Source organism: Trachurus japonicus, chromosome 17 (assembly GCF_045865225.1).
Source record: "Trachurus japonicus isolate A0001 chromosome 17, Traja_1.0".
In the NCBI taxonomy this organism is placed as follows: Eukaryota; Metazoa; Chordata; class Actinopteri; order Carangiformes; family Carangidae; genus Trachurus; species Trachurus japonicus.
In genome coordinates, this window is record NC_140923.1 from 428375 (window position 1) to 445108 (window position 16734).

At 45.9% G+C, this 16734-nt stretch overlaps 1 protein-coding gene across 1 annotated transcript in view; it reads left to right on the forward strand.

Annotated features, from left to right (window-relative positions):
• Positions 1–2015: 2015 nt before the first annotated feature.
• Positions 2016–16734, forward strand: part of LOC146969656 (uncharacterized) — an 18922-nt gene continuing 4203 nt past the window's right edge. The window contains exons 1-2 of the mRNA XM_085804462.1: positions 2016–2240; positions 2753–3844. Coding sequence (XP_085660588.1) covers positions 2016–2240; positions 2753–3844 — 1317 coding nt within the window. The remainder of the gene's footprint in view (positions 2241–2752; positions 3845–16734) is intronic.

A 16734-nucleotide genomic window follows, 5' to 3' on the forward strand; every position in this document is an offset into this window, starting at 1 on the left:
GGTCTTCTGAGATGAATAGTTGCATTCCCCTGGAAAAAATCACTTATTGTCTTAGAAAACGATATAACGCCTTTTTGAAAATATGGCAGCCATATCTAGACCATATCGGTACATCTGTTACACCAAGTACTTAGTGCTTTGTATTGACCTTGTACACTGACTGACCCCTTTTCTTTTTTTTTTTTTTTTTTTTTTTCCTCTCAGGGTGGAAGTGGGTGGGTGGTGGGGATATAGAGTAAGGAAGGTTATCCTCCATGTTTTGTGTTGTGTCTTTATACTGTTGGTATATGGATGTTTGTTTGTATATTGCATATATAAAAAAAACTGGAAAATAAAAATAAAATATTTAAAAAAGAAAAAAAGAGAGACCAACTTCGCACAACTGTATTTTTTCTTAATGCTTTAAATTACATATGTTCTACACATTGTAACCCTTGTCCTTATGTTTTCTTACAAATATTGTTTTATTTTATGCTATTGTATTTATTATTTATATGGGAATTAAATATATTGCCATGGGTTATCATTATAATTTACTACTTTATTTTTTAACTAGACCTACCTTCAATTCTGTGAGAAGTTTCCTCTCATCACAGAAAGCTGAGCAGGGCTTTCTAAAGAAATTCCTGCACATTGTCTAATCCATTCATAGTCAAAGCAGTGGCGGGGGATGCTTGGAGGTGGTAATGTCCTGGAGCAGGTGTGAATGTTCAGGAGTGTAGGGTGTGGTGGTAAGTTGGGGGCTGCATGCATACCTTTTAGGATGATAATCACAGAGTATAATAGGTTAGCCAGACAGTGTTGTGTGACTGGGGAAATGTGTGAATGTGAACACTTTACATTTTACTCAATTTCCCTACCACCCCAACTTTTCCTGCAGGTTATCTATGAGCTAATAAGCGTGTGTATGATTTATACATGGGTAAACATTTGCTTCACATTTATTTTTTTTCCATTTCAGAAGGACAGACCCTTGATACAGTGTGCTGGATGTGAGTGTTATCATCCAAAATGGATAATGTGATGTGGACATGATGTTAGATGACACTGATGCAAGTGATGCAGAGTCAGGTGACAATACCTGTGGACAAGTGGACTAAGTAAATCAACCAGGCACTTATCGCCCAGTCAATGTGGACATTGAGTCCCGACCGAAAAAACACACCATGCTCCATGACTGGTATCGCTCGTAATATGCATATTGGTCCCAATAACATTCTGTATGTACTTGACTCATCAACGTACGACGATGTACTTTCCCTCCATACACCATTGGAATACTTCTAGAAGTTTGTGTCTGAACATATTATTTAAGCTCTGACAACAAACACAAATGAGTTCAGTGTTTAAATGAATGGAAGATCTGTAAACACTAATGAAGGAAATGGAGCAAGTGTGGTGTGTTCATCTTTGCTTTCTGGGATTATTACTGCAAACAAACATCAAAGTTCATGTTTTTGTAATAAATTAGTATTTATAAAATATGATTGAGTTAACTTGGAGGAGGAAATATATAAAACCGGGGCCTTATTTGGAGGGAAACCAGTGGATACTTGTTTGGGACACCTTGAACTTTCAAAACACACTGGTTGCCCACTCTTCCTCAACATTTCTACAGGGTCACATGATTCTGAAGTTACAGCCCAGTCTGTTCTTCTACCCGTCAACTCCGACACCTTAGCAACGGTATGGGGGGGGAGACTTAGCAATGTGAGAGATCATGAGAATACAAAGGTAAACAGATGGAACTTTCCACTAACAGCTCAGCACGGCTCGGTTGAGGTGCTTCTCCAGCTCTGAGTTCTTCATAGTTGCTCCTCAGCGGGGGCGGGGTCGTCATATCACATCGTCTCTCTCTTGTTTCTCTCCTCTTGTCAGCTCCAGTCTCACTCTCGCTCTGGCCAATCAGGGGAAGGCAGGAGAAGTAGGAGGTACCAGGTAGGAGGGGCTGGAGGAAAAGAGGATAAAAGCGAGTAGAGCCGTGCTGTACCGTACTGAGCTAGTGGACAAGCACCATGAGGAGGTCCCGTCTGACCAGGACCAGGATGAAGGAGGAGAACCTGGACCAGGAAATTAGTGACCTGGATCAGAACACGACCGGAATTAAGGAGGAGAACCAAGACCAGGACTACAACATGATAAAGAAGGCGAACCAGGATCTGGATTTGTTTGGGCAGGCTGGGACTACGGGGGAAGAGCAGGACACGGTCCACCAGGACAAGGAGCCCTCCGGTCCACAGGTTTGTGTTTCTGTTTTCAGTGGGAGCGAGTCAAGAGATGAAGCTAACTGTTAGCTGCTAACTCTATATTGTGGTTCACTAAAAAGTCTAAAACCTAACTTGCCTACTTTATTTCCTGCTGTAGCGCTGTTACGTCACTTTATTAAATTTTCATATTTTTTCATGCGAGAAAGTACTGTAACTGTTTAACTTCTTGAGTCAAGTAACAGAGAATTTTATTGTCAGAAATGGTAACAGTTATAACGGGGAAAACAGTAAACATTAAACGCTCTAATTCCCATCACTGGTTGCTATATCAACTAAAACGTTGACATGTTTTGCTTAGTTTCAAATTATAATTTGTACTGGAATTAATTCTGCTTGTAAGATTTGTATTAATGAAGAATTTAAAAAGGAAAACAAACCAGCAGCATCAACAAGCTGTATGATGACGATGATGACGGTAGTTAATGTCCATCCATCATCCATCATTAATTGATTGATTCTCTCTCTCTTCCTGTCTGTTGCCATAGAAACAAGTTCACACCAAGAAGAAATCACACAGCTGTAATGGGTGTGGTAACACGTTCAGGACCTCAGTTCAACTGAACGCTCATCGCCGGCGGCGCCAATGTGGACAGACGGTGTACAGGTGCGAACAGTGCGGCACATCGTGCACCAACTTGTCCAAACTGAAAATTCACCAGCGCATCCACACCGGAGAGAAACCGTACAGCTGTGAGCAGTGTGGGAAGGCGTTCTCTACCTCCACAGAGTTAACGGTCCACCGGCGCATCCACACCGGAGAGAAACCGTACAGCTGTGAGCAGTGTGGGAAGACGTTCGCTACCCCCTCAAAGTTAACGGTCCACCAGCGCATCCACACCGGAGAGAGGCCGTACAGCTGTGAGCAGTGTGGGAAGACGTTCACTACCCACTCAAATTTAACGGTCCACCAGCGCATCCACACAGGAGAGAAACCGTACAGCTGTGAGCTGTGTGGGAAGGCGTTCACTCAACCCGGAGCGTTAACAGTCCATCGGCGCGTCCACACCGGAGAAAAGCTCTACAGCTGTGAGCAGTGTGGGAAGACGTTCTCTACCTCCACAGAGTTAATGGTCCACCGGCGCGTCCACACAGGAGAGAGACCGTACAGCTGCGAGCAGTGTGGGAAGGCGTTTATTAACTCCAGTGGGTTAACGGTCCACCGGCGCATCCACACCGGAGAGAAGTCGTACAGCTGTGAGCAGTGTGGGAAGGCGTTTATTAACTCCAGTGGGTTAGCGGTCCACCAGCGCGTCCACACAGGAGAGAGGCCATACAGCTGTGAGCAGTGTGGGAAGGCGTTTATTAACTCCAGTGGGTTAACGGTCCATCGGCGCCTCCACACCGGAGAAAAGCTCTACAGCTGTGAGCAGTGTGGGAAGGCGTTCTCTACCTCCACAGAGTTAATGGTCCACCAGCGCGTCCACACCGGAGAGAGGCCATACAGCTGCGAGCAGTGTGGGAAGGCGTTTATTAACTCCAGTGGGTTAGCGACCCACCGGCGCATCCACACCGGAGGAAAACCATACGTGTGTGGTCAGTGTGGGAAGGCCTTCAGCCAGTCCAACAGCCTGAAGAGACACCAGCAGCTCCACAGCAGCTAGAGGACGGGACGCTCCGGTCCTACACCTGAGCAACTAATGATTATTTTCATCATCTCATCAAACGGTCACAAACGGTCACATTGAAAAATATCAGTGTGTTTCTCAAACCACCAGATGACATCGTCCTCAAATGTCTTGTTTTGTCTACAAACCAAAGAGAGACTCATTTTATTGTCATGAAGGAGCAAAGAAACCAGAAATATTCACATTAAAGAAGCTGAAATCAGAGAATTTTGACTTTTTTATTTATAAATTCTTAAAACTGATTATTGATTAAAAGCTTAGAATGAGTTGTTTACAAATACATAGGTGGCGGTGCACCCACCGGAGTGGACAAACTTGGCTCAAACACTCTATTATTTAATGTCTGTGACTCGGCTTGTGCCCTGAGGATGATCGATGTTTTGGTTTTTACTGCCGTTATAAAACACACGGTGCTACAGCTGAGCAGCATTAGCAGCTAGGCTACATCTTACAATGTTGAACTGGCACATCCCGTCAGTCCTCCTGTGTAACTTTTTGCTGTGAAATATGACTGAGGGCACAAGTGCAAGTCTGCACGTGTGTTAAAAAAATTGAATAAAATGATAGTAATTGGTCAAAGACATTGTTATCAGCTAGTGGTTAGTTTTCAAACATGTCTGTCCTCGGCGGCCACCGTTTGCTGAGGGGAAGGGTGAGGGAGTGGGTTCCAGTGTGCCATTCCGAACTCTTACTGTTATGTTTCGGCCATGATTTGTATATTGGTATGTTTTTTGTCTTGTATATTATCCCACTGTACATTATTAGCCGGTGGCATTATAATCCGGTATGATCTCTGGTTTACAGTCACTGCGGTCACTGATTCTTCCACCCCTATGTAACGTGCTCATGAGCATTACATTTTTGCCTTTTTTTGGTATTAGTCAAGGGACGAGTTTAGAAAAGAGCCTCCGTTAAGACTTTTGCTCACATGTCTGGGTAAAGTTTGACGACCTATTTTTTTTGTTAGAAGAAACCATTAGAAGGAATTTTAGGGGTGTTGTCATCTTGATTTTTTTTGCTGTGACCACTAGAGGCGCTACAATATTCAAGCATATGGTCAATTTTGGTCACAAGTATGGCCAACCTGTACAATTTGTATGCATAATTGTCAAGATTAAAGATTGTATAGATTGTATCTAAGGAAATAGATAAAACAACAGACGTTTTTGGCATAGAATGTCATAGAAAATGTGTTTATGTGTTTATTCACACTTAACAATAACATCTAAATCTACAATGAGCTCACAGTATCTTTCCCAAACTGTTTTCAATGAGTATATTTCACCCCTGGCAAATCCTGCTCGAAGCTAATCTACCACATTTTGTAGACAAATGGTATATGGATCTGGCGTAATCCATCTTCAGTTCCATTTCGTAGATCTTTATCGTTAGTTTTTCCATAGTCATTTTGACAAATTAAGCATTTCTCCCAATTAATCTGTCTTTTATTTGAAAAAGCACCAACTGGTTCCATATTGAGTCAGCTGAAAATGTGGCACTCTTTGTGTTTTTTGCTCCTACTTCTCCTACTGTTTCATGTTGTATTGGCTGTAAAGTAGATACAATTTCATCTTGTGTTCATTTAAGGATGCTAATCTATAACTCAAAAATTATGACTAGCTAGTAAGGTATATCTAGGCTAAACAACTTGAGTGTTGACAATAACTATGCATAGAGGTATATTTCATATACAAATAACGTTAAAGTCCTTAACAAATAGTAATTCATCTCCACTTGTTTCAAACAGAGGAGATGATGCTCTACTTACCACAGTAGCAAATACAGTACCTCACAAAAGTGAGTACACCCCTGACATTTTTAAAAATATTCTATTATATCTTTTCATGGGACAACACTGAAGATATGACACTTTGATACAATGTAAAGTAGTCAGTGTACAGCTTGCATAATAGTGTAAATGTGCTGTCTCCACAAAATAACTCAACACACAGACATTAATGTCTGAACCACTGGCAACAAAAGTGAGTACAACCCTAAGTGAAAATTGTGCCCAAAGTGTCATTATTTTGTGTGGCTACCATTTTTTTCCAGCACTGCCTCAGCATGGCACCTGGGGCAGGTGCCATGTGATTTGGGTGGCAGCCGTGGGCGGGGGCCCCGGCGACCCAATCCCTGGACAACGACTCTGGCTTCAGGGACATGGAATGTCACCTCACTGGGGGGGAAAGAGCCTGAGCTCGTGCGGGAGGCTAAGAGGTATCGACTAGAGATAGTCGGGCTCACCTCCACGCACAGCCTGGGCTCTGGAACCAACTCCTGGAGAGAGACTGGACTCTCTTCCACTCTGGAGTTGCCCACGGTGAGAGGCGGCGAGCTGGTGTGGGCTTGTTCATAGCTCCCCAGCTCAGCCGCCATGTGTTGGAGTTCTCCCCACTTAACGAGAGGGTCGCTTCCCTGCGCCTTCGGGTCGGGGATAGGTCTCTCACTGTCGTTTCGGCCTTCCTGGAGGCCCTGGGAGGGGTGCTGGAAAGTGCCCCAACTGGGGACTCCATCGTTCTGTTGGGGGACTTCAACGCTCACGTGGGCAGCGACAGTGTTACCTGGAGAGGTGTGATTGGGAGGAACGGCCTCCCCGATCTGAACCCGAGCGGTGTTTTGTTATTGGACTTCTGTGCTAGCCACAGTCTGTCCATAACAAACACCATGTTCGAGCATAAGGGTGTCCATCAGTGCACGTGGCACCAGGACACCCTAGGTCGGAGGTCAATGATCGACTTTGTAGTCGTGTCATCTGACCTCCGGCCGTATGTCTTGGACACTCGGGTGAAGAGAGGGGCTGAGCTGTCAACTGATCACCACCTGGTGGTGAGTTGGATCCGCTGGCAGGGGAGGAAGCTGGTCAGACCTGGAAGACCCAAGCGTATCGTGAGGGTCTGCTGGGAACGTCTGGCAGAATCCCCTGTCAGGGAGGTCTTCAACTCCCACCTCCGGGAGAGCTTTGACCAGATTCCGAGGGAGGCCGGAGACATTGAGTCTGGATGGACCATGTTCTCCACTTCCATTGTTGACGCGGCCGTCCGGAGCTGTGGCCGTAAGGTCTCCGGTGCCTGTCGTGGCGGCAATCCCCGAACCCGGTGGTGGACACGGGAAGTAAGGGATGCCGTCAAGCTGAAGAAGGAGTCCTACCGAGCCTGGCTAGCTCGGGGGACCCCCGAGGCAGCTGACGGGTACCGGCAGGCCAAGCGGACGGCAGCCCGGGCGGTCGCGGAAGCAAAAACTCGGGTCTGGGAAAAGTTCGGGGAGGCCATGGAGGAGGACTACCGGTCGGCCTCGAGGAAATTCTGGCAAACCATCCGGCGCCTCAGGAGGGGGAAGCAGTGCTCCGCCAACACTGTTTACAGTGGAGGAGGGGAGCTGTTGACCTCGACTGGGGACATCGTCGGGCGGTGGAAGGAATACTTCGAGGATCTCCTCAATCCCACTGACACGCCTTCCGTCGAGGAAGCAGAGGCTGAGGATTCAGAGGTTGATTCATTCATCACCCAAGCTGAAGTCACTGAGGTAGTCCGGAAGCTCCTCAGTGGCAAGGCACCGGGGGTGGATGAGATCCGGCCTGAGTACCTCAAGTCTCTGGATGTTGCAGGGCTGTCGTGGCTGACACGCCTATGCAGCATCGCGTGGCAGTCGGAGACAGAGTCTCTGGACTGGCAGACCGGGGTGGTGGTCCCTCTCTTCAAAAAGGGGGACCGGAGGGTGTGTTCCAACTACCGGGGGATCACACTCCTCAGCCTCCCGGGGAAAGTCTATTCCAGGGTGCTGGAGAGGAGAATTCGGCCGATAGTCGAACCTCGGATTCAGAAGGAACAATGCGGTTTTCGCCCTGGCCGTGGAACGCTGGACCAGCTCTACACCCTCCGCAGGGTGCTCGAGGGCGCATGGGAGTTTGCCCAACCAGTCCACATGTGTTTTGTGGACTTGGAGAAGTCCCACGTGGCATCCTGTGGGAGGTGCTCCGAGAGTATGGGGTCGGAGGCCCTCTGGTGAGGGCTGTACGGTCCCTGTATGACCGGAGCAGGAGCTTGGTTCGCATTGCCGGCAGTAAGTCAGACCTGTTCCCGGTGCGTGTTGGACTCCGGCAGGGCTGCCCTTTGTCACCGGTTCTGTTCATTATTTATATGGACAGAATTTCTAGGCGCAGCCAAGTGCCGGAGGGGGTACGGTTCGGGAGCCACTTGATTTCATCTCTGCTTTTTGCAGATGATGTGGTCTTGTTGGCTCCCTCGAGCCAGGACCTTCAGCATGCACTGGGGCGGTTTGCAGCAGGGTGTGAAGCAGCTGGGATGAGAATCAGCACCTCTAAGTCCGAGGCCATGGTTCTCGACCGGAAAAAGGTGGCTTGCACCCTCCAGGTCGGGGGAGAGTTCCTGCCTCAGGTGGAGGAGTTTAAGTATCTTGGGGTCTTGTTCACGAGTGAGGGGAGAACGGAGCGCGAGATCGACAGGCGGATCGGTGCGGCGGCCGCAGTAATGCGGTCATTGTATCGGTCCGTCGTGGTGAAGAAGGAGCTGAGCCGAAAGGCAAAGCTCTCGATTTACCGGTCGATCTACGTTCCCACCCTCACCTATGGTCATGAACTCTGGGTCATGACCGAAAGAACGGGATCCCGGATACAAGCGGCCGAAATGAGTTTCCTCCGCAGGGTGGCGGGGCGCTCCCTTAGAGATAGGGTGAGGAGCTCTGTCACCCGGGAGGAGCTCGGAGTAGAGCCGCTGCTCCTCCACATCGAGAGGAGCCAGCTGAGGAGGCTCGGGCACCTGTATAGGATGCCCCCTGGACGCCTCCCTCGGGAGGTGTTCCGGGCATGTCCCACCGGGAGGAGGCCCTGAGGAAGACCCAGGACACGCTGGAGTGACTATGTCACTCGGCTGGCCTGGGAACGCCTTGGGGTCCCCCCGGAAGAGCTGGAGGAAGTGTCCGGGGAGAGGGAAGTCTGGGGATCCCTGCTCCGACTGCTGCCCCCGCGACCCGGACTCGGATAAGCGGCGGACAATGGATGGATGGATTGATGGATGGATGCCTCAGCTGTCTTGGAAATGGAGTTCACTAGAGCTTCACAGGTTGCCATCGGAAAACTCTTCCACTCCTCCATGATGACATCACGGGGCTGGTGGATGTTAGACACCTTGCGCTCCTCCACCTTCCATTGAGGATGTCCCACAGATGCTCAGTAGGGTTTAGGTCTGGAGACATGTTGGACAGTCCATCACCTTCACCCTCAGTGTCTTTAGCAAGGCAGTGGTCATCTTGGAGGTGTGTTTGGGGTCGTTATCATGTTGGACTACTGCCCTGGGCCCAGTTTCTGAAGGGAGGGGGCCATGCTCTGCTTCAGTGTGTCACAGTAGGGTTAGAAGACAGGCAGACCCCCCCACCCTGTCATCCTCTGTAGCATTGCTGCAGAGGTTGAAGGGGTGGGTGGTCAGCTTGTCAGTGCTCAGACCATACGCTGCACACTGCATCCAATTGGTCTGCATGGCTGTCGTCCCAGAAGGAAGCCTCTTCTAAATATGATGCACAAGAAAGGCCGCAAAGTTTGCTGAAGACAAGCAGACTGGGGACATGGGTTACTGGAACCATGTCCTGTGGTCTGATGAGACCAAGACAAACCATTTTGGTTCAGATGGTGTCAAGCGTGTGTGGCAGCAGCCAGGTGAGGAGTACAGGGACAAGTGTGTCTTGCCTGTGGTCAAGCATGGTGGTGGGGGTGTCGTGGTTTGGGGCTGCGTGGGTCCTGCCGGCACTGGGGAGCTACAGTTCATTGAGGGAACCATGAACGCCAACATGTACTGTGTAGGGCCCGACCGATATGGATTTTTTGGGGCCGATGCCGATTACGATTATTAGGGGGAAAAAAACCCGATAACCGATTAATCGGCCGATTATTATTATTTTTTTATTAAGTTTTAAAATTGTATTACTATAATAATATATCTATATATATTATATAATATATAAATTAGGGCTGCCTGGTCGACCAAAAAATCATTAGCCGACTAAAATTTCATTGGTCGATTGGTTGCATGAAAAAAACAAACATTTGAAGCCCTGTCTTGTCAAAATGAAGTCAAAATCAATATGGGCTTTTATTTTGAAGGGCCAAATACAGGAAGTCATGACACGTGATACTTTTTTGTTGTTGTTTTTTTTACACGGCACGGCGTCTCTCTCTCTCTCTCTCTCTCTTTTAAATCAAAAGCGATCAGCGGTTGCTGCCGTGCCCGGCACCGTGTCACAGCGCTCACCGGCGGTCAGTCTCACAGTGTCACGGAGCAGAGACATGATAGTCCCCGCTGCAGTCAGAGTCCCTCACCGCTCCACACCGCGGACGCCCCACCCGTCACACAGCCTCAGCTCAGTCACTCACCCTCATCTACTGTGTTTATTGCTGATAAATGAGCATACTGCCGTGCCGGTATATAACGGTAAAACCCGACCCCGACCGGCTTGTTGAATCTCGGACCCAACACGGCCGGAGACGAGCATTAATAAATTAATTCACAACCCGACCGCGGTAAAAAAAAAAAAAAAAAAAAAAGGGAAACAGAAAGCCAGTGGCAACACTGGTTTTGAGACAGATAAGTCACTCTGCTGTGTGCTGTGACTGAGGTGGTAGTGGATGGAGTTTGTCATGAGGTCGGCGCCGGTGCGGGGGAATCTTTTCAAAGTAAAACCAAGTTTTATTCCCTGCATTTTATTCCTGAAAATATCGGCGACAATCGGCGAGTTTTGGCCGATTACCGATTAGTCTCAAACGGGCTATAATCGGGCCCTAGTTATTACCTACGTCACTTTATTACGTTTTAATATTTTTCATGTGAGGAAGTAACTCTTTAGATCCCCAATGTGCGGTTAGTTTATCCAAACGACGGCTGCCCCGATGTTTTTTGGAGAAGTGAAGCTCCAGGTCCGAGCAGCGACCCCAGCAGCCCGGCTCCTGACGTGCTCCGCCGGCCAGCCTACGAGCCTCGCCCCGGTGGAGAAAACGACCGCTAATTAACTTACCCAATGGCTTTTAGAGGTTGGATAAATGTTGGTCTCATTGATGAAATCTAACAATTGTGGCTGTAGCAGAAGTTTGTTTGTGGTTTAGACACAAGAGCAGAACTGCCTTGGGGTCTGTACTGTCGTGGAAATTTTCTGTTGCTGTTGCTGGTGAAAAATGAAATAGAGACTTGGCCGGCCATCATGATTTTATTTCCTTGCAAGGAAAGGTCCATTCGACCCGAGTGGGTGATGTTGATGAAAACACAAAGATAATGGGGAGACCTAAACACTTATACCTGAGGAAACACCCCCTCAGGTATGCCACACCCCTTTGTCTGCTGCAGGGGCCGGTCCAATACTCAGACAGTGTGTTTTCAATGCTCTTTGTCTGTTGGAGGTATTGGCACCGACCCCCGAGGGTGTATTTTCACACCTGGGGCATCCTGCAGGGTTACATGTTTAGAGGTCTAGACATTAGAATACACAAATGGGTAACAAACAAAGGAGTTCTGATACCTTGGGAGGAAAGCAGGGGGTAGGGACGTCACAAGTGATTAACCAAAGGAATATTGAAATTTACCATTACAATTCCTCCTTTTGATTATTCATTAATCACACAAGAAAAAGTCACAACTTAATCGTCATTACAGTTGCTAGAAAAAGGAAAAAGTTGAAAAAGTAAGAAATTATAGTCAGGAAAGCCAGGTATCAGTTACAATAAAACGATTAGGGTAAAGAAAACAATTATGCCAATTCTAAACATGTTCTAAAACAAGTTGTTCTGCATTGAGGGTAGGGTTGTCTATAATAGAAGGTTATCTAAAATGTGGTTTTCAAATGTAAAGATTTTCAGAAATTCAGACTGACAAAACAAGTAATTACCAAAACAAGCAGTACAAATTCAAAATGTTAGACAGTCCACTGAAACTTGACTTGTCAACCTTCCAAATGAATTTGTGGTGTCTAAGTTATGTGATCGATTGTAATATTGTCACACGTCATATGTTGTTTCATGTCAAGTTACATTGTTAACTTGAATAAACATGTAATATTCAGTCCCATTGATGATAGTGAGGTTTCCTGATGTAGTCAGAATGTAGTTATGTGTAACACGATTCTGTAACATCTTGAACTTTATTGCAGTCATTGCTTGTGAAAGCAGGGTCATGCCTTCTGTAGAGTTCTCAAGATTCTCAATTGTCCTTGTGGCTTTGTAGTTCGGTGTCTGAGGGCACCAACAAATCTTGTCCAGGTGTTCTTCAGAGAGAAGTGGAGAAGTGAAAAAGGGAGTGGAAAGGGGCAAGGAGAGTTGTTGCTGGTTCCTTCACCGAACAAATGTCTTTAAGGTAGAAACATGGAACAGTGCCTGACCATGGTTCAGTTTCTTATTTGTGGTGGGTTTGGGTAGGCAGAATGTTCATGGATGGAGTTGAAGTATGGCAAGGGTAGGAGTCTTTTTGCACACACGACAGTGGAATTCTGGCTATTAAGGACTATGGTGTGTGTAATAAAATTTTGATGTAATCTTCTTGGGTGTATTCCTTGGGCATCCTATTTATGCCCGCACTGTTCTTCTGATCTCTTGATGGTTGTGTTCTAAAGGAAGTCTGTCATTTTCTTATCGGCCGTTGGTTCTGCATTGCTCCTCAGCTCTGTTGGTAGGTGAAGTTGCTTCAATGAGGTTATTCGTCTTCTGGGCCATTAGGCCTGTGTTGCTCCTCAGATGTGCTGGATGGGTCTTAGGTGTGATGGAGAAGGACCTATGCGTCTGGATGGTCCTTGTTGATTCCATGGAGTTCCTCTTTGTGTTGCTCTGGTTCACAGCTGGTTCCTTTGTTGGCTCCTTCCTGCAGTGACCATCTTCACAGCTGGAAATCATGGAGTGGTGTGGACGTTGGTCGTGAAAAGGCTGATTTTCACTTGCTGCATCTGTTGTATAAACAAAACATCCAATATCCCCCCTTTTGACACATGGTTTTACCCATGTGTCACATTAGCAAAGTGGGAGTAAAATAGTAAGAGGAGAGTGAACTTAAACAGATCTATCCAAAAGAAAGAACCAAATCAGGTTAGATAGTTAGTTTGTTAGTTTGTTAATGGTTATTCTTGTCGGTCCAGTCAGGAGTCAACCTGTTGGAAGATAGCAATTCAGTTATGTTCTTTTCCATCATCTGGTGGGGGAAAAATAGTGATAGGGTTTAAAATATTGTATCTTATGACAGTAATGTTGGACATTTCTAAAAGTACAGTGTCGAATTTTAGTCATCGTGCTGTGGAGAGGTGAACAAAGGTGTGCCAACTGGGGAGTCTTTACAGGGAACAATTACTCCTACTGCTTTAAAAGACTCAAAGACTGGCATTATGTAAATCGATAGCTTCTTGATTTTGGAGTGATCACCATAGGTTCATATTTGATGAGGCCAAACATCATAGTAACTGACAACCCACAGTGTCTTAGGGACCTCCTGTAGGGCTGAAATAGTTTTAACTTGTTTCAGACAAAAACAAACATACAAACAAACAAACATACAAACATGCAAACATACAAACAAACAAACAAACAAACAAACAAACATACAAACAAACCTAAAAAGTGTTTTAGGTACCAGCTGGATTTTCTTTGAGTGTGCACAACAGATGTTAAATTCTTAAGAATAGCTCTAGATTGATCAGATGTTTTCTTGCCAATTGGCTGCGCGCTTACATTGTTTTTCTTAAATGGGTCCCAATCTTCTCTCTAATTGCAAGTGTAAATGTATAGAATCAAATGGTCTGTGGTGTACATGTCAAAATTGAATTGGTGTGAGAGAGAATGATAAAGCACATCTGTGTTGTCCGGTTGATGTGTGTTCACATTATCAACTCCCTTTCCCAACCAACCTTTCTCATATGTCTCATCAGCTCCTGGTGACACAAGAGGTTCAATGCAGTTCCTCTGGTGTCAAAAGTGTTTTTCTGGGTTCTGTAACAAGCTTGGAAAAGGCCGTTAAGGGTTGCAATTCCCATTGATATGCATACTGCAGGTCTAGGGTGTGGTGAACAAAGTAGTGTGAAAAACATTTGGCTCCAAATCAGATCAGTTTGTTTTGCTACATCTGGGGTTGAGACCAGACAAAGGCCTAATTTGCACATCAAGTATCTGCCCATCAGGTTAATGGGGTAGTTTTCAGAGGGCATGAATGCATGTTTAAATTTAGCTCATAGTATCTCTAATTATTTTGACCTGATGAACACAACACATAATTTTTTTTTTGCTCAGTTCTTTCATAACTAGTGTCAGTGTTCAAATACAGTTTGTAGCTATGTGTATAATCTATACACTCTGTGTGTGTGTGTGTGTGTGTGTGTGTGTGTATGTGTGTGAGAATGTGGTGCAGTACCTTTCTCAGATTTCACAGGTTGGTCAAGCTTGTCAGCAAGGATCCATTTCCCTTCGACAAACCCCCGATCATCCTCAGTCTTTGTTTGCTTCAGTTGATGATGTTCTTGTGAGAAAATACCCAATGTCCATGTCCCCAGTTTTCTGTGTCGGCCACGTCCTCTTCTTCTGCGTTCATGACTGGGTTGTCCAGGTTCCCAGACTGTGTTGATGTCAGTAGAAGTCCTTACACAGAAAACCAAATTCTGTATCTTCTGGTCCTGACACTTCAACCGTGGGCATGTTGAAGGCTATATCTTGATTGGGATGACACAGTCTGTGTGCAATTGTAGAAGAGGGGTCTGGAGAGTTTTGTAGTTGAACAGATGCATTAGGATGAGCTGCTCCTGAATTTTTTTTTTTTTTTTTTTTGTGTCACGTTGGAGGAGTCGGTTTCTCTTCTCTTGTTGGGTATCGTAGAGTTCTATGGTGGGCTGAGGGATGAATCGGTGGGTTGTCTTCATAGGCGGCCTTACCTATGTTTCAACCATTTCAATTGAAACGGGCCCCAGCCACCAGGGGGGCCCCCAGCTGCCAGCCACCAAGTCAAAGACAGCACAATAATTCATAGGTTTCACCTTATCATACACACAGGCCTACATCCACCACACACACAAACAGCTCTGTCCACCGTGCGGTTACACACTCGACCCCTGATCCGCTCTACAACCACTGATGCGCGTGTCATGCCACACCGCGACTGTAGCCTACTAGTCGCTCCTAATTAATAATACGGCAGGAAATAACAATAACAACGTAGCTTACCTTTGAAAACGGCCCGCAAACTATCAATAGACCCTCGTTTTCCTTCTCCCAGTATTATTACTTTTCTCTTAGCGTTTCTAATGTCCTTTTGTTTTTCCTGCTTTTCTCCTGACGTGCGCCCAGTTGCGTAACCTGATGATTGACGTCTGTCAATCACTTTCCTCCTCTTTCCTTTTTTTCCTCGGGTTAAAATGCCTCCAAACAGGCGATCAGTACGTCCTAACTTAACAGAGAAATAAAACACAGCGAGAGCACAACTAAAATGTGATATTATTGGCATCTTATTTACAGATTGTAATAATGGAGGAGACAGCTGTCTGTCTGCTGCTGCAGCACCGCAGCACCGACAGGATCAGCGCCTGTACGTCTGTCTGTCCGCATGTCTCGTCCCTTCCTTGTCCGTGGTGCTGAAATAACGCGGAGCACTTTGCTCTCATTACTTTTGTTGCCAATTTAAATTCAGAATATTGTTAAAGCCTGTAGTTTGTCTGAAAATGTAGGCTACATAATGATTTTGCTTTTAGATGAAAACCAACTTCAGTCCTCGTTTTTTCTGTGAAGTCCTGGTTTCTTGCCCTGATAGTGATTTTAACACTTAACACAGATGGAAATGATCAACAAAAAGAAAACAGGGTGGCCACAAATGGCCAGGTTCAAGCCCAGAGGGTTAATGTGTTGTGCGTACCTGGGATGCATGGATAGTGCGTTACTGCGTCCTTTCAGGGTTTAAAGCATCAGCGACACATGGGCACATAGCTGGCAAATAATTTTATGTTTAACAGGGTAGGGCCTCATATGAAATATTGAAACGGGCCCCCAGATGTCTAAGGCCGCCACTGGTTGTCTTCAAGGTCAGGATCCAGGCTTCAAAGCTGCCAACTGTGGAAACAAAGAAAAGGAAATCTACGGGCTTGGTGCTGTAGTGTCAGTGTGAGTTACATTTTTCTTTATTTTTCAAAATTTTCTCTTTTTTTTTTTTTTTTTAAAGAAGCAATTCTTGTGTTGCTTTCGCCATCTGTAAACATTCTTTTAACATTTCATGATTTACAGACTTTTCCCTCATTTCACTTTTTGTTACCGTTCAAATATTTAAAATTTTAGTTCCCACATTTCTTTTGATCTCATAATATCCACAACCGGACTCTCCGGAGGCCCTGTCTCAACCGAGACTTTACTCCCCATACCAGTGGAGCTCGTGCACGATAAACACTCAATACAGACGTCTCTGTAAGGACCACTTCGATGTGTATATCAATATAATAAAATATTGTATAGCCCGCACAAGTGATAAAAGCGAAAACCCTTAATTTATGCTATATCAGCAATAAAAAAAGTACCCAAAGTATTTAAACTTTGACCCTGGATCACCGATTAGACACAATTGTGGATAAAATAAAAGTTAGAAATATTATGTCAAATTAAAACCCAAATTTAAAGGAAAAGAATAAAAAATGTCAATATTTCAGTGCTCACCAGATAAATTTCCCTGATTTAGTTCGCAGAATTCCAGCGGCAACGATCCAGGATGACAGTAGCAGCCCTCCCCTCTTTTTGAGGTTTGGAGGCTGGAAAACTTTTCTCTTTCCAGGCTGGCCTGTCGCTGCCAGCCGTCCATCCCAGACAATTGCACGAGGAATCCCGGACAAGCCCCCAAATT